Raw genomic sequence first — 26,913 nt, forward strand, 5'->3', positions numbered from 1 at the left:
AGGAACCATGTTAACTTAACCAAAAAGAGAAAGGGGAAGACTGTAAAGTTACAGAGCAGGGTCATACAGTGCTGTGGTGCAAAGAAATCGCTACTCCTAAAGATTTGAACTGGCAGACTTTTAAACCTTGTCAGGCATTAACATCAGTACAAAAACTCTGCACTGGAGCTTCACAGCAAGGGCTTCCATGGCTGAGCAGCACTGGAGCTTCACAGCAAGGGATTCCATGGCTGAGCAGCACTGTGGGTGGCTCAATAGTTTTTTTCCACACAGTGTATTTTGTTGCACAGTAAACTTCGGTAATTAGAGTAACTCATGGATGACCTTCAAATTCATATAAAAATCAGTCCAATCCAATAGGGTACCAGATAATCCATCCAACAAAATGTCATACAATGACAGAAAAGTCACACAGTTGTTAAATTCTTGACAGCCTGTGTATAGTTTGCTGTAGTAGCATGTTTACAGCTGTATACCAGCATATGGTGAGTTGTTAAAGTGTTAGTCTGGGAAGACCAGCCAACCCAGAGCCCTTGACAAGCTATAACATTTTTGCACCAAGGAAACTGTGTCTGAAGATTATTTCACTGCCATCCTCACATGCTGATTCGTGATTTTGGATAAAACCCAGCAGATGAAAAGCGAGTCTTGTCCATCAAGGTATCATTAGCCAGAGTCTACCAACACAAAGCCTGGTCTGCTTTCCTGTTTTCACTAAGCAGACATGGCACAGCTGCAGTTTTGATCAAAAGTCTAACTCTGCTCTCAGGATAAAGCTTTTGGTACACCAGCTGAAACGATCAGCCCAGGGGTGCTCTTGCTAAGCATCTGACAATCAGGCTTACCAAAAATCTATCAGAACCCAGGAGCCTACATTAGTCAGACTTTAGGATGTGTCCACTCTTACAGCTACAAAGGTAGCAAATATGGTGACAAGAAACACCTTCACTGCATCATTATGTTGCACCGCATTTACAGGACCTTATCTTGGAATTATGATTTTTACATCACATACTAAGTGAGCTAATCAGGGAAGATAAGGGAAAATAGCATTATCAAGAGAGCTAAATACATGAAAAGATAAATTCCACTTTATAGCAGTCCCTGCAGTTGCATTTCAATGACAACTTAGCACTCACATGTCTATTAAGTGCTGTACACACGACAAACATTTGGGTTTCTAGAAATCAGAATACACGCGTATAAACATTTTCAACTCAATCTCTCTGCAGATGAATGCTTCTTTGTTACAAGTTGTAACCGAAGCCTCGATTATACTCGGATGCGGACACAGACACGGACATATGAAGACACCACGGTAGAGTAGTCATTCCTGTTATGCTTCTTATGCACAGAGTATGCAGTGGTGCATGAGAAGCAGCAGCCCACAGTATTGTGATCAGCATCCATCCTATGTTTTAGCTGCTGTCTACTGATAAGTATAGAAAGGAGCCTGCTGAAAGGAAGCGAGACCCCTGCATAGCCGCCGCCTTCTTGTAATTCAAGCGGTTTTAATTCGTGTTGCTTACTGCTGTTTCCCATGTTTGTTACGGTGGACATTATTAATTCGTGGCACTTAGGATTCTCACCACGGACAGACTGACTACCTACCCAACAACAAGCTCGTCGTTTTGAAAGGTCAAGAGTCAAAATAAGCAAACAGGTGCCACATGGTCCACTTCAATCGCGATCGTTTACCCTTCCAGGTGCTGAATCCCAAACTTCCGATGAACAGCGTTAACTGAGAACAGATGAGCGACCCAAAAAGCGGCGAGGCCTGCTTACTTGGGGATAAACTCACCTATGTGCGTGTCCGTTTGTCCGTGTGGTCCAGGAACCTGTACGCTTATCTGTCTGTCTGGTTGCGGGATACATTTCAGGCAAAAGGAATGCAGACAAGGAAGAAGTTTTGGTTCACAGTCTCGGCTCTGAAGACTTTGTTTACACACTGCGCACGTATCCAGTAAATTAATAGGAGTGGATACCGGCGTGGCCGCAGAAGCCGCGGGAGGGGGGGACATTTTAGCGGCGAGTCCACCGACAGGAGCATCCCCGACAGCTTCAGCCGCAGTCGGCTCTGCATTAGTGCTACTGGTCCCAGCCGGGCTAGCGCTACCGTTGGTTTCTCCTCCCGCACCAGCAGCCCCGCTGCTGCCGCTGCTACTGCTGCTGCTAACGTCTCCACCTTCACTGCTGGGTGTAGGAGCCTCGTTTGCGTTCTCACGGGGCTCGCCTTCTTCGTCCCCCTTTGTATTTGTTTCTATGACTATTACTGCATTATCGGTTTTCGTCTCTGGCGGCTCAGTATCTTGAAGTGAAGGCACGGAGTCCGACTTAGCAGACGTTTCCATATCCTCTTCGCCTTTGTTATCCGCCATCTTCCTTCCTCTTAGAACCGCTGCACATCCTGCGTAACTTCTCGAATCAGGAGTACGTGTGGACGTCATGACGTCGACGCCCCTTTGATTTTCTGCACACGTGATGCAATCTGGGATCTGTGCATGGGCTGAAACACTTTCCGAAAGAACTAAAAAGGCGTTAGTAGAGAAATACTATAAAGTAAATTAACAAACAAATGTAACAAATGTAAGTTTGTTGACAGCCGATATATATATATATATATATATATATATATATATATATATATATATATATATATATATATATATATATTCAATTCAATCTTTATTGGCAGACTACATGTCCATAAAAACAAGACAAGAAACACACACACACAACTCCCCCCCCCCCCCCCCCACACACACACACAACACAAGGTATACCATTAAATATATGGTATATGGTATATATATATATATATATATACTTCCAGTTAAAGTGGCTTTATATATATTATATATATATATATATATATATATATATATATATATATAATATATATATATATATATATATATATATATATATATATATATATATATATACTTCCAGTTAAAGTGGCTATATATATATATATATACTTCCAGTTAAAGTGGCTATATATATATATATATACTTCCAGTTAAAGTGGCTTTATATATATATATATATATATAAAGCCACTTTAACTGGAAGTATATATATATATATATATATACTTCCAGTTAAAGTGGCTTTATATATATATATATATATATATATATATATATATATATATATATATATATATATATATATATATATATATATATATATATACTTCCAGTTAAAGTGGCTATATATATATATATATATATATATATATATATATATATATATATATATATATATATATATATATATACTTCCAGTTAAAGTGGCTTTATATATATATATATATATATATATATATATATATATATATATATATATACTTCCAGTTAAAGTGGCTTTATATATATATATATATATATATATATATATATATATATATACTTCCAGTTAAAGTGGCTTTATATATATATATATATATATATATATATATATATATATATATATATATATATATATATATATATATATATATATATATATATATATATATATATATACTTCCAGTTAAAGTGGCTTATATATATATATATATATATATATATATATATATATATATATATATATATATATATATATACTTCCAGTTAAAGTGGCTTTATATATATATATATATATATATATATATATATATATATATATATATATATATATATATATATATACTTCCAGTTAAAGTGGCTTTATATATATATATATACTTCCAGTTAAAGTGGCTTTATATATATATATATATATATATATACTTCCAGTTAAAGTGGCTTTATATATATATATATATATATATATATATATATATATATATATATATATATATATATATATATATATATATATATATATATGGACGATCTGATTTCCTCGTGTCAGCATTGTTCCCACATCATCATAATTAATGTTGTTCCAGGTTCAACATTGCAAGTGACCAATCACCTTCTTGTGACGTCATTCCTTTGCGACTTCGAAATACCCGCCTTCGAGTATTTCGAAATACAAGTGAAGAAGCGAAAAACCGCCGCCTGTCCGCCGAATTTGAAGTCAATTTAGGATACTTTCCTTTAATAAACGGTAAGCATTATACATATGTTCCTCACTTGGCTTGCTGTTTGTTTGCTAGCGATAGGCTACTTGACGACAGCATTAGCTAACCAGTGTTCTCTAGACCAGCGTTCCCCAACTTTTTGGGTGTTTCGTGGCCCGGGGGTTGGGTCAGGCAAAATTGCAGTAGCTTCCCTGATCATTTTACAAACATAAGTGAAGAGAATCTGGACTAAAAGGCCTAGACTTATGGTTGTGTGCTGAATCTATGAATCAAACTATCACCTGGAAACATAATTAACTGGTCCATAGCTGTGAAACTGGACATGAGTTCTTGATTCTATGGAGATTAACAGTAATCCAGAAATTTACAAATTTGTCCCAGGGACATCGCGTAGATGTTGTCCCTGGGACATCGCGTAAATGTTGTCCCTGGGACATCGCGTAAATGTTGTCCCTGGGACATCGCGTAAATGTTGTCCCTGGGACATCGCGTAAATGTTGTCCCTGGGACATCGCGTAAATGTTGTCCCTGGGACATCATGTAGAAGTTGCCCTGGGACATCGTGTAGATGTTGTCCCTGGGACATCATGTTAAAGTTGCCAGAGACATACCATATGAAAGTTTAGCTTCTTTTAGCCCCTGTTTGTTTTATATTATTTTATATATATATTTTTTTTAATATTATATTTAATATTTACATTGTATTGCAAAAACCCCCACAACAAGTTAAAATGAATTAATGAATATTGACTAATTAAACCTTCGTTATTTTTCCACCAGAAATGGACGACATAATTAGAAGAAGTGTTCTGAATGACGAAAAAAAAAGAACTGGAAAAGACACACAACTTTGTGTGCATGTGTCACAATGCCAGGAGGACCCATTCAGTGTTGTGTTAGAAAAATTGAACTCATTAACCCTTCATGGACATTATAAATGTTTAAATGTTGCCTCAGGTAAAGACAGGAAAAGAGACTATTACAAATTCAACTGCATCAGAGCTGGGAAAAAAAGTCGAAACAGCTACAGAGCAGTGGGCTGTAAGGCCTATGTTTCATTTAAAGTACTCAAATGTTGGAAAGACCACACAGTCATCGTGCAGCGTACATATGATAAGCATGATGGGCATGATCCTTCGGACCCAAAAGACGCACATTTCAACAATATTTCCAGTGATTTGAGGAGGAAGATTGAGGAACTGCTTTCCCTTGGAACTAAGCCAGCCATCATACTAACCGAATGTCATAAATGGGCCAAAGAACATGGACACAGAGATCTTCACAACAGAGAGCATTTTGTCACACCACGTGACATTGACAGTGTTAGAACCTGCATGATGAGGAAGAAGCACTTTAACTGTGGAGACAGTCAAAGTGTACATACCTTACTTAATGGAAAACATCAAGAACATGTTCTCTTCTATCAACCATACACATCTGACCAAGAACTAATGATTGTTTTGCAGACACCTGTAATGAAATCAAACATGGAGAACTATGCAAAACAGTTAGTATTTGTTGACACCACGCACTGCGTTAACCAGTATTCATTTCCCTTATTCACACTTGTTGTAAGAGATGATCATGGGCATGGAGTCCCTGTGGCCTATGCTATTGTCAGCAACGAAAGTCAGAAAACCCTGGAAACTGTTCTTGGAATAGTTTGTGAGCATTTCCCAACTTCCCCGAGGTAAATAATACATTGACAGCTATTGATTTTGAAATAATTCCTTTTCAAAAAAGTTATAACATGCCAGAATCTAATGCTATAGCTGCAGCATGGGCTGCAAAAAACTTTCCTTTCCAGTTGTTAAAGTTATTCCTATAGGCTGTATGCAGTATTTTATATATCTACTTGTGAGTTGAAATGTTTAATTTGGCATTGAAGTGGTGCTTTGAGATAGCAAAAACATTTTCATACTGTTTAATCTCATTTAGTGTTTTCTTTTTTTCTGTAGAGCATTTATGGTTGACAAAGACTTTGCGGAAATAAATGCTTTGCAGAAGGTTTTTCCAGAGTCAGCTATCCTTCTATGCTGGTACCATGTCTTGCAGGTAAACCACATTATTTTCTTTTCACGTTGTCTAAAATGCACCTGAAACACATTTTTACAACAGGGTCCTGTTGTCATGATTTGCCTCATTGTGATATTCACCTACTCAGGTTAATGAATATAAAGGGATAAAATGTTGAGTGACTATGTCCATCCATTTAAGACCACAGTGCACTCATCTTCTGGTGGCTGCTTCCCAAAGCTCTTTTTGACATTTAAAAATATGTTTGCCTGGTTGATTTCTGTAATGCACAGGTCCTCTTGTCCAGTGAGTGACAAAGTTATTTTTGGACGTCAGCTTTCTTTTATGCTTTTTGTACAGCTGCTCCTCTGTCTCTCTCTCCAGATTAACTTTTTTTCTCTTACATTCACAGGCTGTTAATCGATGGCTTTCAAAATCAGAGTCCGGGGTCCATGGGCTTTCTAACACCCAAAAGAGAAATGAAATCATTTCTTTCTTTTGTAAGCTGAAAGCTTGCACATCTGTAAGTGTAATTTGTCTATTTCACATTTTGATTTCTTGATTACACTAAGAGCATAATAACTTTCAGTTGCTAAAAAAAGTTACAGAGAGATACAAAATAGATTTTTGAAACAATTTCTAAAACTGGCTTCTTATCTTGCTTATCAAAACAAGTACTTAAGCTGTGCAGACCATCATTGTGTCACCCACTGTGCAGTAGAACTTGTGAGTGGGATTCTTTCACAGACAGATGCTGAAACCAAATATGCTTATAGGTTTAGTGTTCCTTCTTAGCCATTGTAAGGGAAGAAATAATTGCTTCTTAATACAAAAACACGACATATTATTAATAACTTAAAATTCTTAATGTTATTCAATAAAAGGAAAAGGGCTTCAATACATAATATTAAAGATTTCAATAGGTCTGTTAAATGGATTGAAATATATTCTGTTGCATCCAATTCTCTTAGGAGGACGACTTTAAAGCCACATCAGCAGAGTTCTGCCAGACATTTAAGCAATACCCTTTGGTGTGCCAGTATTTTCAGAAGCACTGGGAAGGCATTGGCCACATGTGGTGTGACTACGGCCGTCGCTTCAGTCACGCTCGTTCTGAAACAAACAATGTGATTGAAAGGTATGATTTATTATTTTGACCTCATTCAATTGTATTGCTGAAAAAAAGATATTATGCTTTAATCCAAGAGGCTAAACTGAGTAGGTTCGTCATGTCATTGCCAGAACAGGTTTTAGGCAAATCCTTTAAATTCTAGCAGCGTTTTTTATGTTATCACAACAAAAAACAGAGTAGGTGGATTTGCCTAAATCAGCTAAACCGGCACAGAGCATTCCTTTATAAAAGACGTGTGCAATAGGTATTCCAATTTTTAAAAAAATAATACAGTCTTGATTAAAACTTTAAATTCCTTCAATTACAGTTACTAATCATTTCAAATAACTGTTTTTCAGATTTTTCCACCGCCTGAAATACCAGTTTTTATCTGGCTACAAGAATAGGCGTCTGGATGATCTGATTGAAGTGCTCCTAGGGAAGGCTGACGACTACTTCTCAGTCATAAAAACCCTGCAAGATGTGGGCCGCATGAAAAACAGGTTTGCTGACACCTTGTCTCAAGTTTCAGACTCTGCTTCAAGACTGATGGAAAGTGGTTGGGCTCTTAAAATTACAGTCAAGAACAGCCATGGAGTTAATGCATATCAAGTCCCATCTGAGTCAAGAGAAGACATGGTGTATGATGTCTGCCCTGTTGAGTCCTACTGCAACTGTACATATGGCTTACGAGGACTTCTTTGCAAGCATCTAGTGTTACTTGCAAAATTAGCAGAGGCTGACAATGACATCTATCCAAACATGGAAACAGACCTTGGCAAGAATTGCAGTGAAAGAAAGGCATTACTTTGTACACTGTGAGGACTTGAAAGTGATAAAAATGCCAAGTTTGTTTGGAAATCTGTGTTTTTTTGCATCGGCTGAAACACTTCAGTGCACTTGTTGTACGTTCTCTCACTATAACACATGTGCTTGCCTGAAGGTGGCTTGTAGCCATTTTAAACAAATGAAAAACTCTCTGAAAAGTCCTCTATCAACTTTGAATGACACTCCTGTAGTTGAAAGCACAGACAAAAAATGCACAGAAGATGCAGTTTGAAAACTAAATGCTGTTTTAGACACAGTTAAACAGTGGGCATTCATTCCAGAGGGTATTACTGCAATGATAGATGAACTGCATACAAATGTCTTAAAAACAAAACAAGTAGGCAAAAGTATATGCCAGTACGAAATAAAGATGACAGATAATGCACGCAAAATTAGGCCATTGTATTCTAGCAAGAAACGTTCGGCCAGCATCGACATTCCAACAGTCTGAAAATGAATGTGAACAGTCGATAACCACTGAAAGAGAGACATCCTCTGGAGAAAATGAAAACCTTTTGGAATACAAAACAAAAAAGAGAAGAGTTAAAGCTAAGTATATGCACAAGTAGACTTTTGTGTGACATTTCAAAGGGACTGCATCCATTACTTCTGTTTATTGAAACCTAAAGCTGAATAGCTGTCTTAACTTTCTGCCAAGGAACAGATGAAAAGAAATTGTTTGGTCTCTCAAGCAGTTGTTATTTATGTGTGTTATTCATTACTTTGGCTTGGTTGCTGTTTTTGATACAAATTCATCTGTGCCCATTGTAATATTTTCATATGTTACTATTTTTATATTGCTATGCATTATAAATAAAGGATTACTTATTACTATTAAAGGTCTGCATTTGTAATTGTTGGTATTATTTATAAAATATGCGCTCTTAAGTTTTTTGCTCCATAAAACGATACCTGTCACTTTTTGGACATAGAGTATCAGCTGTTGAGAATCCTGGCTCATACAAAATAGAAGTAAAAGGTTTCAACATCCAGCCTTTTTATGATTAAATACAAAGTGTAATTACAGAGTTATTGGGGTGTGATTTTGTTAATAGTTAGTCTTAAGTATAAGTTTAATAGTAATGAGTAAGAAAATATAGCCAGAATAATGGAATGAGACTAACACCTGACCTCACACTGAGATTTGGTATGAAGTGGCATGTTTGTGCTAATGCTGACATTGGGGCTCAGAGTTCCTCTGTGTGTATATATTTGTGAACGTTAACTTGGCTAATGTCCAAGGGTTTGACTGCTTTCCTGTTGGATTGTATCACAAAGAACAGGGATAAGAGCACCAGTGGCCGTGCACACCCTCATCTCTCTCCTTCACCCGATCATTAGTGTTGGAAACCGGCATTAGCTCAGAGTAGATTAGACTTCAGTATAGTGCAAGTGATTTGATTTTATGATTATTTGATTCAGTTTTTTCTGTGTTCAAGCTCAATTACTTTAATAAAATATGTTGAATTCAAACAAATAAATAAACAAATAAACTGTGGACATTACCCTTTTAAACCTTTCTGAAACAAGACAGGTAAAAACCAGTGTATAAAAGTTTACATAGGTATAAATAGCTCTAACACTTTACTCCAGCCTGGCGTCCACACATGTGGACATCACATTTTGGGTTATTTAGACCAAAATACTAAATCTTGATCAACAAGTGCCTGATATACAGTTATGAGGACATTATACTGCAACTGTTCTATCGAAATTTCAAATTAATGTCCTCATATGTGGCTCTCATTTTTCTCAGAAACAAAAATTAGGTAAAAAAAAAAACAAAACCTGGTAATTCTTTCTTTTTACATTCATCGGGTTCCAATCGGCCCAAATATCAAAGAGAAATTAAAAATGCATGCCATGGAAGATTTCGGGTCTTAGGGGGTTAAAATGACCAGACCCCTCCGGCCTGTTTTCCAGGCCACTAAATTAAACCCAGTCAATTACCAATTGAACAGAATAAAAACCTACGAGGTCCACTAATAGTCCAAAAGTCCAAATCTTTAATAGAAAAGACAGGCAGAACTCAAACAAACAATAATCCAAACGAGGAGCATATATACACACTGGAAAGTAAATAATTATAAGTTATTAAATCAGACTAATTAAATACAGTAAAACTAATAAGGGAAGACGAACACACGGGAAATAAAAATAACAGTGTAAACATACCAAAACTCAAAATAAAACAGGAAAGCTACTACAAACCGAGTGTGACACAATTACATTCATATTGAAACATATGTGATAATTTTCTTTCTTTGTAGCATTTTTAAGATATGTGTTAGAACAGTCATTATGCTGTTTGGATTAGGAACCAATCATTTTTGCCAAATAGTTAACACAAACTTAGAACAACAATGAACAATTTTCAAGATTCTGATTTACAGAACAAACAAAAGTCACAAAAGGTTTCATTATTTAAGAAACAAGATCAAGTTTTTCACACAGGAATGAAATGACAGAATCCAGTGCAGCGGGGCCAAAGGTGTGTGTCAGCAAACTGAAGGTTGAGGAATCAGTCAGCTCATGTTTAAGATTGTGTTGGATTTTGAGAAGAGTCTGTCTGTTATTAGAAAGTAAGATTAACAATGTTACACTAATAACCCAAATACGGGGAAATGACAAATAATACCAAAAAAGATACAACTTTCATATTGTTTTACTAACTTACTTTGTCATATCAGCACTTGAATGGTCGATGCCTTTACAGACCATGTCTGTTGTGACATCGCAGGCCAATCTTCCGGCAAACCCGAGGGCTAGCTCCCCAGCCTCCTCTTCACTCAGAACACTAAACACTGTTACTTTAGTTTTGGCCTTCTTAGGCCTGTCAAGAATCATTGCGGGCAGTTTGGCTTTACGGCCCTAAAAAAGAAAAAGTGCAAACACCAAAAGAGCAGAGAGAGACACACACACGCGCACAAAGTTAAATGCTTTTGTTTACATGGTGTAATTGTGTATATGTTGTAGCAAATGCACAATTTCCAGCCACATTGTCACTTCATTGATACGAGTAACCCGGATTTATTTCAGGTGACATCAAAATCACGAAATGTATACCTACCCCAATCAAACCTCTGAAAACATGAACTGACATGTTCTCTGCGTTGATTCTGCGCTTGATCTCGTCTTCTGTTATTGTGTAGGTTTTCTTTTTTGAGCTTGGTACAGATAAGCGACCATGCACTCTGTAAACTGTACTAGTTCCTTCTGAATCAGTTTGGAATTCTGTATCTGCATCGATCCTGTCAACATCATCAGCAGCAGCATTATCTGTACTCAGACTTGTGCCGTATACTTCTGTTTCTTTTTCTTTGTCTTCAGTCTGTGTACCTTCATCTCTGACTGTCAGTCTTCCTATCTCACTGTTACTTGTCGATTTGCTGCAGATGTTCTCTCCCTTAGGAACTTTTCCTTTGTCATTCGCTGCCTGATGCTTTCCCTGATGACATTCTTCACTGGCTACTTCTATTGCTCCTCCTGTATAGCCACCCACTATGCTGCACAACTCCTTTCCCTCTGCTGTGCTGCACTGTGCTGTTACATAAAGAAGAATGATATAAACAGCACTATATCAATTTAATTGTGAAGAGAAATCCCCACAATACGACACAGTTATGTCTAAAATAGTTTTGTGTAAAAACTGGATCTTGAAACGTCCACTTTAATTACACAGTCCTGGTGTGCAAAGGCAAAATTACGAAAAAAAAATTCACTTTAAACATTTTTGGACGTTGTTTAGTTATATTGTGACTTACTCTCACAGAAGATACAGATGCCACAAACAGACTTTGAACAACGCATGTGCTTGTATGCACCACATTTCTGGCACTGCACCTGTGAATTAAAAAAAAAAAAAAGAAGAAGAAATAAACAAACAAAAAACAAATGAACAAAGTCCATTAAATAAACAATCTATATGGCTAAGGACATGTCATAGTGTACCCGGTCTTTGGCTGCAATCACACACCAGCACTGACTGCACTTCCTAGTTCGATCTGCAAAATATAATTTGTTTAAGTACAAGTTACATTTTCCAATGTTAGAGAAAAAGAAGGCAGCTAATTTTATCTTTACCTATTGAGGAAAATAAGTAGTGGCAAAGTCGGGACCTGAGCTTTGTGATTTCAGTGTTGTACTCCTCCACTTGTGTTTTACCGTCAATGAGAGATTGGGCAAACTAATAATTGACGAAGAAAAAAAAAAAAAGAACAAAAAGAATTAGATTAACAAAGAAATGTTTGTTTGTTTTTAACCCCCCCCCGAGAAAAAAAACAAAAAACAGAGCAACCAAAGCAAAGCATTACTGCTGAAATGGTTCAATTTACAAAAAAAATTGAGATTTTACCATCCTGCCTCTAAGGCTTTAAAAACTGAATAGGCAAAAATGTAAACATTACTTATATAGGTTAAAGCTATAGTTTTCAGTACCATTATGACATGCACTCCACATGAGTTCCCATCCTGTTGATGTGGGTGGCTCACATGTGACAAGGTCCACTCTCCAGCGCAGCCTCTTGCTGAAGCAAATGAGCTGAGAGATCGCAGTTATTACAAATAAAAAGCATAGAGAAATCAATAACCACGTTCGGTAATGCTTTCAATTAAATTAAATATGTTATGTTAAATATGTTAATTAATTACCTCCAGTTTTTCAACACCGCACTTTTTCTGACCTCCGACTCGCCAAATGAATTCATATAGACTATGGTCCTCTTGGGTATGTCACAAAACTGTTTTGTAAAAAGATGGATATGGTAGGCTTGGGCCTTGAGAATTCCTAATGAGGGACACTGAAAAGTATCATGCACTAGAGAGAGTGCAAAATCTGTGCAACTTACAAACAAGGTCCAGTGGCTGCCGTTTTCCAGACAGGCTCCAATCAATTTCTCATACATCTGAAAGATGTTTTTCTGGAAATAAAAATAATGTGACAAGTATGTTTTTCTGTCAAGAATGACACTGCAAAACTGCAAAAGCTTGTCAGGTGAGACTTGTAATTAATTCTGCAGATACACAAACATATAGAAAGTGTCATTTTTGGTTTACATTAATTAATTTCTATAGTGTGTACAAAACAAATCAAGACCACAGACTCAACACGCACCACTCAATTTTTGGTGTTCTTTATCAGTTGGCCAAGACAGAAATGTTTTAATCTGTGTGCATTGCTTTTGAACAAGTCTTTACACAGAAAAGGTTTCAGAAAGGTATTTTTCAGGTTCTTCTGACAAGGCTTCAATTTTGGAAAATGCTGTTTGTTTATAGTGGCAACTTATAAACCCTTTGTGATAAGAACATAGTTACCACAGTCCAAGTCATACCTTCAAAAAGTATGCACTTTGTGCTCTTGTGGACCCATCCAAAATTTTTCCAGTGATTTGGCTTGGTATTGGATAAATGTGAGGGAAATTCTATAAAAATAACATAAATACACCTATGTTTTCAAATACATTACAAAAAACGTAAACATGCTATGTCATTATGATCAAACAAGCTTTTCAACATACCTCACACTGCAAATAGATTAGGCCATCTATTACCTTATAAAACAAATAAATAAATACATATAAATAAAAACAGAACTAAGGAACACGATTCATTAAGTAAATTGTACAATAAAGTGTATTTAAAGCAGAATTTAACATTAGTTTTATGACAACATAAAAGGATTTTTATGTCAAGAGGTACCTCATCTGAAATGTTAGTCTGGTCAAACAGGGATTTCAAACTTGAAATACCAATAGAGTTTGGTCCAGCTACTCCCACAAGGTAATCTGTGAGAAAGCATATGCTGTAGTCAACAGATATCATTTTCTTTTTGCATGCTGCAACCATCATCCATTTCAGTCTTCTAGGAGCTTTGTCTGGTTGTAGTTCTTTTTTCTCCTCCTCTCCCCTCATCTATTAATTAAATTGTTTTCTGACCTTCCTAACTGTTTCCGACCTGTCTTCCCAATGTGATGTTTAAGCAATATATGTATGGTCAGAAGGGGGTGAAATTTTCATTGCAGTTGTACGTGTAACATTGCATGTGATAATAAAAGGCTTGATTGGTTGATTATTCAACATGAGTTGACATTTACCTGACATTGTGAAGGAGTCACAGTTTCTGTAAGGGTGTAAGAACATAACATGTGGATTTGTTACACTTCTTTTTCACAAGTTAATAACAATCAATAATTTTCATTCCATTATTTACAAGCTATCACACGATGTCCCTGGGACAACATTTACACGATGTCCCAGGGACAACATCTACACGATGTCCCAGGGACAACATTTACACGATGTCCCAGGGACAACAATTACACGATGTCCCAGGGACAACATCTAAACAATGTCCCAGGGACAACATCTACACGATGTCCCAGGGACAACATTTACACGATGTCCCAGGGACAACATCTACACGATGTCCCAGGGACAACATTTACGCGATGTCCCTGGGACAACATTTACATGTACCAGGACAAATTTGTAAATTTCTGGATTACTGTTAATCTCCATAGAATCAAGAACTCATGTCCAGTTTCACAGCTATGGACCAGTTAATTATGTTTCCAGGTGATAGTTTGATTCATAGATTCAGCACACACTTCTTCACTTGTATTTCGAAATAATCGAAGGCGGGTATTTCGAAGTCGCAAAGGAATGACGTCACAAGAAGGTGATTGGTCACTTGCAATGTTGAACCTGGAACAACATTAATTATGATGATGTGGGAACAATGCTGACACGAGGAAATCAGATCGTCCCTTTCCGAAAGAACTAAAAAGGCGTTAGTAGAGAAATACTATAAAGTAAATTAACAAACAAATGTAAGTTTGTTGACAGCCGATATATGTGTATATATATATATATATATATATATATATATATATATATATATATATATATATATATATATATATGTGTGTGTGTGTGTGTGTGTGTGTGTGTGTGTGTGTGTGTGTATATAATATGTATACATCTTATTTGACTGTTGGAATACAGCTGAATGATTCAGCAATCACTGACACTGATGCTAAGGCTGTAGGGGTCTGATTTGTCTCCTCTCCTATGAATGTGTGAAATGAGACCTTTACACCAGATGTTAGGACAATATCCTGACTGGAGGATCTTACTGATCAGCTTCTGCATCAACTAGATGAATATCTGCAAACAAGACAGGAACATGACATCCTGCCATGTTCTGTGTTTCTGTGTTTCTGGATGTTTACCTTTTCCATGTGCTTCCCTGCCTGTGCCTTCCTGTTTGTCAGTGTGAGTGAGTTCTGTCTCTCTTTTCAGTTACATCCTGTCTTATTGTGGAAGTCATTGCCTTTGTATCTCATCTTGTGTTTCTCTTCCTGTCTTTGTTCTTAACCCACCTTTGTTATTATTTGTCAGGGCCTAATTGTGTCTACCTATTCCTTGTTATCTTCCTTGCATGTCTGTGTGTTTTTCTGTCTTTTTTAAATTTGTTTTATTTGTTGTTAGTTTTGAACTTCCTCTTAACACTTGACACCATGACGTAACATTTAACTTAGCAGTGTGTTGTAATATTCTTCTTTTTAAAAATTGATTAACATAGCTTTGTTTTGAAAACCAAGTAACTTGGTTCATTTGTTGTCTTATTGTCTTATCTTTCTGTGACCTGACTTTAATATTGACCACAAAGTTCTGACAATCTCCAAAATCATAAATAATCTGCCTTTATCTTGCAGAGTCATTAATGTCAGTAAAAACACGTTTGACGTGGAGCTGGAGTATCTGCATTAGCAGGCTAATAGCACACCACAAATTTACACCTATCTTCATTAAATGACATTCTGTCTCCACCATCTTCTCCACCACTCATCCAGTTTCCTCACTGTGTCCAGTTTATGAGTCTGTAAGACTATTATGGCTTAAAGAACAATACACATTTAAACAATCCACGTGTACCACTGAGAAATTCTGCAGTACTATTATTTATGATGTGAATCCCAAATGAAAACACCATTCGCACTGGAGGACTAATGGGTCGCTTAGATTCCATCTCGAGATTTAATAAAAAAAAATCATGATTTCATAAATCCTCAGTCAGATGAAATTGCCTAAAAGAACAGAGTTATTTAGCTCCTTACTTTTGTCACCTAAGCTTCAAAGTAAATTATTTACTTCAAAGTCTTTATATTACCAATAACAAGGTGGGGTCTGCTCATGTGAGAAGGAGAATGAGGAAACAGGCGTTTTAAGAAAGTATGGTTTTATGAAGGGTTTTAAAGGGCTTAGGGGCAATAAATGTGTCATTTGTTTATTATAATAGAAACATTTATAGTTAAATTCTGGCCAATAGTGTGATACAGAAAGAATGATAACCAAACATTAATGATTAAGCCATGTTAGGTATCAAAGACTGGATGGAAGGCATTTCTTTAAGCAGACGACTTAAGCAAGTCTGAATAAGCAAAAAGTATGGAAGAAATTGTTTTTTGAAAATTAAACATCGCAAGGAATCTCTATTACTTGTCTCAATAATTTAAAAGGGAATGGGATGCAGTTTCTGCTTTGGTGGATGATAGGGCCCTTTGGATCAAACAAATACATTTTAAATTCAGTGTTAAGAAACTGCACTGGGGTAGAAGAACAGTCAGAATGATGTCTTTAAGTTTACCAAATTTAAGGGAACATGAGTGATAAAAGGAAAGCTATGATTAAAAATACAGGAGAAATAATAGACTAATTTACAGATTTGGACATACTGAACTAAATAGTATAATATTCAAAATGTGTTAAACTTTACAAATAGATGTGACCCACATGGACAAGAAACAGTAGAGAATGTTGCCTCACTGTCAGAAATATGAGGCATCTGATAGATATTTTACACTCAAGTACTCAAGAAATGAGTAATAGTAAGTCAGAATCTTAGACAAGCTAATTCGGCTAATAGAACATTGGGACTATTTCATAGAGCACCAGGAGGGTCACACACACAGAATTATAGCATTTCATGAATTAATAATTAACTGCCCAATAAAATATTCATCAGTAAATGAATTTTCAAATGAATTTTTAATGTATTCTATTTATTAAGACATCAATAAAACAATTAATTATTTGATAATTCAATGCTCAATAAAAAGAGGAGTTAAATCACTCTTTAAAATGTTAAAAACAGATTTTCAAAATGTCTTATGAAATAAAATTTAAAGATAGAAATAAATAAATGGATTCCTAAATTAAATTAGGAATCCAAACTTTTCTGAAATCTAAAATAATGCTTGTTTCCCTTTTCGATTCATTCTCGTTTCCCATTAGCTATTGGACTACCCTCTCCGATGAGGCGTCAAAGGTTTGGTAAAATAATATGAGCACTAACAAGTTGTGTAGGGTCATGTTAAGATTGCACAACTGGGATGTGACATTGTACCATGACTAATTTGCTTTGTTTTATTCACAAAGACCAAAAGGGTCATGGAAAGGTCACACGGAGAAGGTAATCAAATAGATAATCCTGTAATAATAAGATCATTGATTTATTGTTTAGACTCAACATACTGCTGAGGAGGTCAGGGTTTCCAAAATGGAGAATCCAATAGCTATGGAAAGGAAATTGAATTAAAAAGGAGGGATGGTATCATCATTTTAAATGTCAGAAAAGTTTTTAACTCCATTTACCCATTTCTCTTATTAAATCGTATTTTTTTTTCAACTATTTTGAAAATCTGTTTTTAAATTTTTAATTTCAGGCTACTTTTTAAATTATGTTTTAACAAGCATTTCATATATTTTTCTTTAAACCCCTTTTCAGGTTGAGATATTTCATAATGGATTAATAGTTTGTAGAAATATGTATTTTTAATCCCTATCGATTGATCAAATAATGAATTACTTTGTTAATGACAAAATAAAAAGAGGACATTGAAAACGTGATTTACTAATTAATGTTTTATTGCACATTTAACTATGAATTCATGGCACGCTTCAAAGAAGAAACATCAAGATAAACACTCCATACCATGCGGTGGCGCTAAAGTGCCAATTCGAAGAAGACGCGAAATTAAAGAAGAAGAAAGGGGACACTTGGATTTTGAGTTTATTTAGCAGAAAGCGAGACAGTTCAACAACTGAACGATATATAGACTGATTAAAAATGGCCGGGACGGCTTCAGTAGCTGGAGAAGTGTTTGTAGATGCTCTGCCGTATTTCGACCAAGGTTACGATGCGGCAGGTGTGAGAGAAGCGGTGAGTAAGCGGGCAGTTCGAACACAGCGTGTTAGCTAACCATGCTACATGGCACACTGCAATGTTTCAGCGGACACTGTAAGTTTGATATCTGAAGCTGGTTCATTTGCTCTGTTAACCAGACTCGTGTCAGGACAGTGTCTTTATTATATAGATTAAATGAAGTCTTGAAAAACCCATTTTTTTAATATATTTTATGTTATAAAAAAGCGAAATAGATGTGTCGATTAATTGAATAGTTTTTCCCTTTTCCCATTTTTAAGAATCGGTTCTTGACAGCCACCCTTCGACTGAGATAATTTCTCATGAAGTGAACAGTAGATTGGTCAAGTGATGGCCCAGATGTATCTCTCAGGTCCGGTGTCAGGTCTTTGCTATATTTTTCTAATTTCTTAAAGACATGACTTTCAGACTCACTTGATAGTTCTTAGGTCTGCCACTTCTTGTTTTGTTCAATTTCTTCAAATTTCAGAACAGGCAGAGAAATACCAAATCTCCATTTAACAGCTCTTTGGCAATCAACTTGTTGACCCAAAACAATATTTTATGAATTCCTTCGGGGTTTTTCTTTTAATTTCTTTTTATTTTGTAGATTTAACAAAAGAAATGGGGGAAAAAATTAGATGTTATCGTAAGAGGCTGCTGGTGACAAAGTATTTAAACATACAATTTAAGTTGGGTTTTCTCACTGAAAACAAGTGAGAAAGCAGCCCGTGTCCAAAGAAAACTTTTGAAGGATCTTCACAAAGCCTAATATATATTGGTGTCAGTGTTTTCAATAATTTCTTCGTGGTCACTACTAAACACTTCCCTGATCAAGACATTTCCCCTGGATCCTCCATTGGCTCTCATCACATCTAAGGTACACAGATTACTGCTGTTTGTGTCACGCAGCTCTACAGGGAGTGCAGAATTATTAGGCAAGTTGTATTTTTGAGGAATAATTTTATTATTGAACAACAACCATGTTCTCAATGAACCCAAAAAACTCATTAATATCAAAGCTGAATGTTTTTGGAAGTAGTTTTTAGTTTGTTTTTAGTTTTAGCTATTTTAGGGGGATATCTGTGTGTGCAGGTGACTATTACTGTGCATAATTATTAGGCAACTTAACAAAAAACAAATATATACCCATTTCAATTATTTATTTTTACCAGTGAAACCAATATAACATCTCCACTAGAGCAGGGCGATATGGCCAAAAATATTTATCACGATATATATTTAAAATTTGCGATAACGATATAACCGACGATATAATTGATGCGAGACAAAATACAACTCCACAACATTACTAGCGCAAAAAGACAACCTTCCATTTATTTTCACTTAAACAAGAAGCTGGTTTTTATGTACATTAAAGCTTTATAAAAATGTAACAGTGCAAATGCAAATTCCTTGCTGAAAGTTTAACCAAAAGGCATTTCCAGTAGAAATGGGCTGACATATCCTGAGCATAACCATGTATAATATCCACTGAAGTTAAAAAGAGGTGCTTTGTAACATTAAACTGCAGTGTGCAGTACGCATTTTTCGGACCATAAGGTGCACGGGATTATAAGGCACATTAAGCGAAACAAAGCAGTCAGATAAATCAAACTTTATTAAACTCATTCTTCTTGCTTCCTCCACTTCTGTACCATTGATTCATTAATGTTGAATTCTCTGGCAGCTGCTCTATTCCCATGTTGTTGCAGTATATTAATGACTAACCTCGTATTGTGGATGGATTATCTCAGTTGTTCTCCTGACTGAAGTTTGGTCCGTTTACAGTATCCTGCCATGCGATTGCATTTGTCTCTAACCATGAAGAACCTTCACGTTAACTTTTATAAGTGGAAAAGTGTTAGTGTTCGTCCTCCAGCTTCCCTGTTTATGTTATGCTAACATAGCTGTGTCGCTAGCGATCACGTAGCACATCATTATATACCAGCTAGCCCAACTTCAGTAACCCTACAAACGTCACTGCTGTTTAGTTTCCTGTCTTCATTTATGTTGGAAGTGATAGCAGAGCTGTACGTTTGATTTTTTTCAGAAATCTCTCAGTCAGAACATGGTATATCATGCTTAGGTAACTAGCGAAACTAGCGAGCTAACTTCCGCTAGCTTCCTGCTAACTTCTAACTCCGTTAAATGTAATAACTTTTGTTTTCATGGATGCCTGGAAGTTAAACTTTATAGTTACACCTGGTAAAGCAGCAATGCTGATCGTTTTATTAAAGATGAAAGAATTTAGACAGTTTTTAACTCTCAGTGATGCTGCAGTGTTGTTTGACCTGAAGCATACGGAGTTTAGGACCCAGATTACTCCCAGATTTAAGAGCATCTTAGTCCGACAAATATGACAATAACGACGGCCGCTTGCATGTTCTGCAAAAAAATGTGCTTTGTTGTGTATCTGACGGACAAACACCAAACCAGTTCCACATCACTGAAGTTGCACCATTTTTACAACCCAATTCTGGTTCATCTGTTTCACTCAACAATCGGCCATGTGCGTATGAAAACAAAGGCACTGCGCATGCGCGTTTTACTCCCATTCTATCGCGATATTTCATTTTCCTATCGTTGCCTAACATTATACCGGTATTACCGTGAACGGTATAATATGGCCCAGCCCTAATCTCCACATTCACAAATATACATTTCTGACATTCAAAAACAAAACAAAAACAAATCAGCAACCAATATAGCCACCTTTCTTTGCAAGGACACTCAAAAGCCTGCCATCCATGGATTCTGTCAGTGTTTTGATCTGTTCACCATCAACATTGCGTGCAGCAGCAACCACAGCCTCCCAGACACTGTTCAGAGAGGTGTACTGTTTTCCCTCCTTGTAAATCTCCCATTTGATGATGGACCACAGGTTCTCAATGGGGTTCAGATCAGGTGAACAAGGAGGCCATGTCATTAGTTTTTCTTCTTTTATACCCTTTCTTGCCAGCCACGCTGTGGAGTACTTGGACGTGTGTGATGGAGCATTGTCCTGCATGAAAATCATGTTTTTCTTGAAGGATGCAGACTTCTTCCTGTACCACTGCTTGAAGAAGGTGTCTTCCAGAAACTGGCAGTAGGACTGGGAGTTGAGCTTGGCTCCATCCTCAACCCGAAAAGGCCCCACAAGCTCATCTTTGATGATCCCAGCCCAAACCAGTACTCCACCTCCACCTTGCTGGCGTCTGAGTCGGACTGGAGCTCTCTGCCCTTTACCAATCCAGCCACGGGCCCATCCATCTGGCCCATCAAGACTCACTCTCATTTCATCAGTCCATAAAACCTTAGAAAAATCAGTCTTGAGATATTTCTTGGCCCCGTCTTGACGTTTCAGCTTGTGTGTCTTGTTCAGTGGTGGTCGTCTTTCAGCCTTTCTTACCTTGGCCATGTCTCTGAGTATTGCACACCTTGTGCTTTTGGGCACTCCAGTGATGTTGCAGCTCTGAAATATGGCCAAACTGGTGGCAAGTGGCATCTTGGCAGCTGCACGCTTGACTTTTCTCAGTTCATGGGCAGTTATTTTGCGCCTTGGTTTTTCCACACGCTTCTTGACTATTTTGAATGAAACGCTTGATTGTTCAATTTTGAGACTGCTGCATCCCTCTGCAAGATATCTCACTATTTTTGACTTTTCTGAGCCTGTCAAGTCCTTCTTTTGACCCATTTTGCCAAAGGAAAGGATGTTGCCTAATAATTATGCACACCTGATATAGGGTGTTGATGTCATTAGACCACACCCCTTCTCATTACAGACATGCACATCACCTAATATGCTTAATTGGTAGTAGGCTTTCGAGCCTATACAGCTTGGAGTAAGACAACATGCATGAAGAGGATGATGTGGACAAAATACTAATTTGCCTAATAATTCTGCACTCCCTGTACAGTCTGTAGTAAGAGCAGTGCCATAACAGGAGAGCTGACAACAGAAAAGCACTCTGACACTCCCACGGCATTGTGTGCAACACCATTTGGCAAAAAACAGTTACTCATTCAGCACTTAAAGATTTTTCTTAAATCTTACAAAAATATGAAGGTATCTATCTATTGCATATGTTTGGATTTGATTCTCTTAGTATGTGAGCAGTATTTAATGTTTTCTTGATTTGCTGTAAGTCGGAGTCCATTAGACTAGTACAGTTTTACAGCAACATTTATCTTTCTTCTCATATTTTTCTCAACTTGCAGCTCAATGACTCAATGACTGTACTTGTCCAGTCATTGATCTCCTTCATGCTCAAGAATAAGATTGCATCTGTCTTTAGATCAACAAGACAAACATTTGGATAACACTCAAAAGGGACATCAAATCCTGTACATATTGTTGCAGTAGAATATTTGAATATGGCAGCAATGGGAATGTTTGATTTTCCACTAGTCTGTTATCAGAAGTTATGTTCTCTAAGGGTCTGATTCATTTTTCCATGTGTATGAAAAAAAGAGAAGTGTACCTTTTAACCAATAAGTATTACCCCACAGTTTCAAAACTGATGAATTCCTAATTAAAAGGCTACACCTCAAAGAGTTTCAGTTGTCAAATAACAAGAAGTGAATTGTGCAACTCTAATGCAATTCATTTCAAGTGAATTTCCCAGTGGCTGCAAAATATTCCCCGTGCCAAACACGAATCGTGTTTCTTCCTTCAGGCAGCAGCGTTGGTCGAAGAAGAGACCAGAAGATACCGACCTACAAAAAACTACCTGAGTTACCTGCCTACTCCTGATTTCTCTGCTTTTGAGGTGATGAACTCATCAGAAGTTTAAAACCTTCTTAGTGGTTTCAGCTGCTGACAAGGAAATAATGGTGCTTCTTCTTTGTTCTCACCCCCTTCAGACAGAAATAATGAGGAATGAATTTGAGCGGTTGGCAGCTCGGCAGCCGATGGAACTCCTGAGTATGAAGAGGTAAATCCTGCCAGCTGTAAGAGCCTGATGGTAGCTTAGCTGCAAGTTGAGCTTTTTGCTTATTTGCCACAGAGGAAGAGAGATGCATAGTCAACCTACTACACTGCTTCTAAGTTCTTTCTAGGCTGTTCACCCATTCACTGATTTACACTGTAAAGTTGTGTTTTTAATGCAGTGTAGTCTCGGGGCCCAAAGATCACAACCATTCATTTAAAGTTTGTCAAGGATGATGCAAAATATGGTCCTTAAATTGTTGATCTGCTGTTGTGCAGTCCTGTGAGTTTTTGTCCAAAGCTTCAGCTGTTGGTCACATTTGACTTAAGAATATTTTCGTATACAGAGGGTTCATGGTCAACTCAGTGACTGCAAGCTGCCCAGGCCCTGTGGCTGCAAAACAAGCACAAATCCACCGTGCTTGATAGTTGATGTGAGGCACTTGTGCTGATGTGCTGTGTTTGGTTTTTCCTTTGTTACAGAAGTGTTTTGGTTTGTTCAAATGCAACTTTTTCTAATTTTACTGTCATAAACTTTAACATTTAACATGCTAATCTAGGATTGTAGCATCGTTTTAACAAACGGTCAAAACTTCAGCTCTTATAGAGGTGCTCACAGGTGCTGATGAGTAGTTACTAAATTACATTTGAGTGGCATGATACAGTCATAATTCATATGCAAGCATGATGGATGTACTTAGTTTTTCACAGGATTTCATAGATTCTTGTGAAAAAACTGTTTTTATACAACTTGACTTGCTTTTCCAGTAGTAGCTGTATCCCTCCCCTTCTTTAATTACACAACTGTTCAAGTCACATGCCGTATCATACATGATTCTGGCACCACATTAAAAGAAAAAGAAAAAGAAATTCAACATTTTATGTAGCACTTAAATGATTTCCACATTTTCAGACAGGTCGGTTAACTCAGCTTTTGTTGTTGTTGTTTTTTTTTTAATGTACGTTGTTGATAGTATTCCAAAATCTTTGGAAAACGGGGTAGTAACAGATGTGAGTGAAGTTGGCCCCCCACCTTCTTCAAATCCAGCAAAAGTGGTGTCACATGTTTGTGCTGGTTTGTGTTGCAAAAATGTTTGTTTGTGCCACTATCATTTCAAAGATATTAATAAAAGTTTCTAGAGGTCATCTAAGGTCAGGAGGTAGATGACTTCTTTGGTACAGTAATGATGGTGGAGGCTTCAATACATGTGGGAACGACAGCCTGACCCTAATGATGTGTTCAAGATGTCTGTGAAGACCTTTGTGAGTTCCACAGCATAGTCCGTCAGTGCTCGTCCAAGGATGTTATCAGGACCTGGAGCTTTGCTTGTATTGATTTTGGCAAGAGATCTCCACACACTGTCTGGGGATTGTATCACCACGGTCTGCAGAGTGGGCTTGTAGTCTGTGATGGTTTGTATTCCTTGTCACTGCCTCTGAGTATCTCTGCTATCGCTGAAGCTTTGCAAAATCCTCCTGGATTACTGCCTTTTCATCTCTGATGCCACGTGACAGGTTTGCCCTTGCTGTTCTTAGGCTCACCTAATCCTCGGCTCTGAAGGCTGCATTTCTCAACCTTAGGAGCCTTGGACCTCACCTGTGAGCCATGGTTTCTGATTGGCCCGGACAGTGATAGCTCTGGTCTCTGTGACATCATCGATGCATTTTGGGATGTAGGCAATGACAGTTTCAGTATATTCCTGAAAGTCTGTGGTGTTGTCGTGTGTGGCAGCCTTTTTAAAGATCTCCCAGTCTCTGGTGGAAAAGCAGTCTTGCAGTGCCATCAATTTTGTCTGATTTGGGTAATGTGGGGGGGCTGGTTGACCTTCTGGCCTTTAAATTTTCTTTAATATCTTTAAAATGATAGCGGCACAAACAAAAATTTTAGCAGCACAAACGTTTGATACCACTTTTGTTGGTTTTGAAGAAGGTGGGGGGGGCAACTTCACTCACATGTAACTTAGTATTTTTCTGCTATTTTTTTTATTTTTTATTTTTTGCCTTCATTTCTGTTTGTTTCACACGTTAAAGTTTAACCCTCTGCTGTAAAAGGCTGTTGGGGTATTATCATCACTAAGTTTGTTAATGCAATAACTAAAGAAAGAAAGCAACATAGCAGCTACAGACGCTATCATAGGTGCATCTACTAAAAATCTCATGAGTTCTCGGTGACCGCAACCTCAAGTTCAGAGGTCAAGTTTTCTGAAAACCTTGTGAGAGCGATAATTGAAGAACCCAGCGATGTAGGATTTTCAAGTTGATGCCATCGGCGTGTCTACTAGGCAGAGGAGTAGCACTGGTGATCACCAGTATTTTAATAAATGTTTTCCTCATTGAGGTATGAGTTGCCGGCGCCCTCATCAGGACAGAAGAATGACATTACAGCGTGGCAGGAGTGCGTGAACAACTCGATGGCCCAGCTGGAGCACCAGGCGGTCCGTATCGAGAACCTGGAGCTCATGTCGCATTATGGAACCAACGCATGGAAGGCCTACAACGAGTGCGTACAGTCTCCAGATCCAGTCTGCACAGTGTTGATGTCTGTGGGGAAATACTGCTAACACGTGTAGTGTTTGATTTTTTTTTTTTTTTTCTTCAGCAACTTGGCCTTCATGATCGAGATGGCACAAAAGGAACTTCACAAATTCAGGTGAGTTCATTGCCTCAAACCTTTTGCTCCAAAACACGGTGTTTAATGTGTTTTAATATTTATCTGTTGGTGTGTTTGTTCTGCCACACAGGAAGCAAATTCAGGATTTGAACTGGCAGCGTAAGAATGATCAGTTGGCAGCAGGAGCCAAACTCAGAGAGCTGGAGTCTAAGTATGTTGTTGGAAGAGTTTACGTTTGTATCATTGACGCACAGAAGTTTTCCGTCTGTTTTAACATCTGTATTTGTGCCCTCAACAGCTGGGTGTCACTCGTCAGTAAGAACTATGAGATCGAGCGGGCAATCGTTCAGCTGGAAAACGAAGTCGCTCAACTCCGGCAACAGCAGGGAGACGAAAACAAGGAGAACATCCGACAAGACTTTTAGGAGCTACTGATCCCGCGGTCGGATTCCATCTTGGCTTGTGAGGCTAACAGGACTAAGAAGCAACCTTAGGACTGAAGTTTTTTTGCCGCGTTCCAAATGCGCCCATGAATCTCAATTTGCAGCACACAGTTTACCACTGTACACCTTATTCCAGTGTAAAAACACGACACAATACATCATCTTTTCACAAACGGAAAGTCGAACACAATAAAACGGCTTTTGTTGCCTCACGTGGTTTGGTAGGACAGGCAGATGAAATATCACGTGACATTATTTAGTCTGTTGGCTGTAAATGCTAATGATATTATAGCATTAGCGTTTAGTGTTTTGTCACATGAGCTCATTTCGGAAGTTTACATCGACCTGATTCTTCAAGCTCTCTTCCAGCTCAACAGTGTGTTTGGAAAAATGTACATAGTTTGTTTGAAGCCAGACTCATCTTTATGAGCTCCAGCATGACTTCAATTAATGTAATTTTTTAAAGCGGTTTTAATAAATTGAACTTTTCTTATATTGTAGTGTGAATTTGATTGAACTCTTAATATTTCCCTTTCTTTTTTAAACTTGGTCTGATATCCATTATATTTTATTCTAATTTAAAATCATAAAACACACCAGTTTCTTCTTTCCTGTGAGGCACAGCAGCCTTGGTTAGCTATATCCTCCTACAAGGGGGCCTTGGTGTGCTCTTTTACACAATACTCTTACAGTTCAGTCTTTCAGTTCATGTACTGTTC

At 37.3% G+C, this 26,913-nt stretch overlaps 4 protein-coding genes across 9 annotated transcripts in view; 2 read left to right on the forward strand and 2 right to left on the reverse strand.

Annotated features, from left to right (window-relative positions):
* The window catches only part of trim33 (tripartite motif containing 33), a gene marked incomplete at its 5' end in the record, with an annotated part of 33,601 nt that extends 31,154 nt beyond the window's left edge, over window positions 1-2,447 (reverse strand). For 2 of the 3 annotated variants that reach the window (XM_080900177.1, XM_080900176.1), the window contains one exon: window positions 1,802-2,447. In XM_080900177.1, the coding sequence (XP_080756303.1) occupies window positions 1,802-2,447 (646 nt within the window). The remainder of the gene's footprint in view (window positions 1-1,801) is intronic. The other variant, XM_080900178.1, reaches the window with a different exon arrangement.
* Window positions 2,448-3,965: 1,518 nt separating this feature from the next.
* On the forward strand, window positions 3,966-8,866 carry LOC308406992 (uncharacterized protein). Its single transcript, XM_080898349.1, has 6 exons — window positions 3,966-4,098; window positions 4,853-5,762; window positions 6,031-6,127; window positions 6,501-6,611; window positions 7,060-7,226; window positions 7,559-8,866. The coding sequence occupies exons 2-6, from the start codon at window positions 4,855-4,857 to the stop codon at window positions 8,019-8,021; spliced, it is 1,746 nt and encodes a 581-aa protein (XP_080754475.1). The 5' UTR covers window positions 3,966-4,098; window positions 4,853-4,854; the 3' UTR covers window positions 8,022-8,866.
* A 1,145-nt stretch (window positions 8,867-10,011) lies between these two features.
* On the reverse strand, window positions 10,012-14,176 carry LOC308407172 (uncharacterized protein). Of its 4 annotated transcripts, XM_080898684.1 has the most exons (12): window positions 14,120-14,176; window positions 13,725-13,810; window positions 13,544-13,576; window positions 13,358-13,447; window positions 12,875-12,946; window positions 12,678-12,766; window positions 12,465-12,567; window positions 12,111-12,213; window positions 11,979-12,031; window positions 11,792-11,870; window positions 10,705-10,898; window positions 10,012-10,596 (listed from the first exon to the last, which is right to left on the reverse strand). In XM_080898684.1, the coding sequence occupies exons 1-11, from the start codon at window positions 14,163-14,165 to the stop codon at window positions 10,891-10,893; spliced, it is 762 nt and encodes a 253-aa protein (XP_080754810.1). In that variant the 5' UTR covers window positions 14,166-14,176; the 3' UTR covers window positions 10,012-10,596; window positions 10,705-10,890. The 4 variants fall into 4 exon arrangements, with proteins under 4 accessions (XP_080754810.1, XP_080754809.1, XP_080754812.1 ...); XM_080898683.1 differs by lacking the exon at window positions 14,120-14,176 and having other exon boundaries at window positions 13,725-14,113; XM_080898686.1 differs by lacking the exons at window positions 12,465-12,567; window positions 12,678-12,766; window positions 14,120-14,176 and having other exon boundaries at window positions 13,725-14,113.
* A 3,873-nt stretch (window positions 14,177-18,049) lies between these two features.
* Window positions 18,050-26,689, forward strand: bcas2 (BCAS2 pre-mRNA processing factor). The gene is made up of 7 exons (XM_080898178.1): window positions 18,050-18,249; window positions 22,890-22,982; window positions 23,077-23,147; window positions 25,479-25,640; window positions 25,740-25,790; window positions 25,882-25,962; window positions 26,050-26,689. Exons 1-7 carry the CDS (start codon window positions 18,157-18,159, stop codon window positions 26,174-26,176), a joined length of 678 nt encoding a protein of 225 aa, XP_080754304.1. The 5' UTR covers window positions 18,050-18,156; the 3' UTR covers window positions 26,177-26,689.
* The last annotated feature ends 224 nt before the right edge of the window (window positions 26,690-26,913 follow it).

Source organism: Rhamphochromis sp. 'chilingali' (assembly GCF_963969265.1).
Source record: "Rhamphochromis sp. 'chilingali' genome assembly, chromosome: 12".
Lineage (NCBI taxonomy): Eukaryota > Metazoa > Chordata > Actinopteri > Cichliformes > Cichlidae > Rhamphochromis > Rhamphochromis sp. 'chilingali'.

What these genes read in the sequence shown, in the direction of transcription:
- LOC308407172 (XM_080898683.1), bottom strand. Translation starts at nt 13,937, where the DNA reads ATGAGGGGAGAGGAGGAGAAAAAAGAACTACAACCAGACAAAGCTCCT. An exon ending in GCGGTGTTGAAAAACTGGAG is followed by an intron (nt 12,568 to 12,677) that starts GTAATTAATTAA and finishes GCGATCTCTCAG; the next exon opens with CTCATTTGCTTCAGCAAGAG. An exon ending in TGATTGCAGCCAAAGACCGG is followed by an intron (nt 11,871 to 11,978) that starts GTACACTATGAC and finishes TTTAATTCACAG; the next exon opens with GTGCAGTGCCAGAAATGTGG.
- bcas2 (XM_080898178.1), top strand. Translation starts at nt 18,157, where the DNA reads ATGGCCGGGACGGCTTCAGTAGCTGGAGAAGTGTTTGTAGATGCTCTG. An exon ending in GCATGGAAGGCCTACAACGA is followed by an intron (nt 25,641 to 25,739) that starts GTGCGTACAGTC and finishes TTTTTTCTTCAG; the next exon opens with CAACTTGGCCTTCATGATCG. An exon ending in CTCAGAGAGCTGGAGTCTAA is followed by an intron (nt 25,963 to 26,049) that starts GTATGTTGTTGG and finishes TGCCCTCAACAG; the next exon opens with CTGGGTGTCACTCGTCAGTA.
- LOC308406992 (XM_080898349.1), top strand. Translation starts at nt 4,855, where the DNA reads ATGGACGACATAATTAGAAGAAGTGTTCTGAATGACGAAAAAAAAAGA. An exon ending in GCTGGTACCATGTCTTGCAG is followed by an intron (nt 6,128 to 6,500) that starts GTAAACCACATT and finishes TTACATTCACAG; the next exon opens with GCTGTTAATCGATGGCTTTC. An exon ending in AGCTGAAAGCTTGCACATCT is followed by an intron (nt 6,612 to 7,059) that starts GTAAGTGTAATT and finishes CAATTCTCTTAG; the next exon opens with GAGGACGACTTTAAAGCCAC.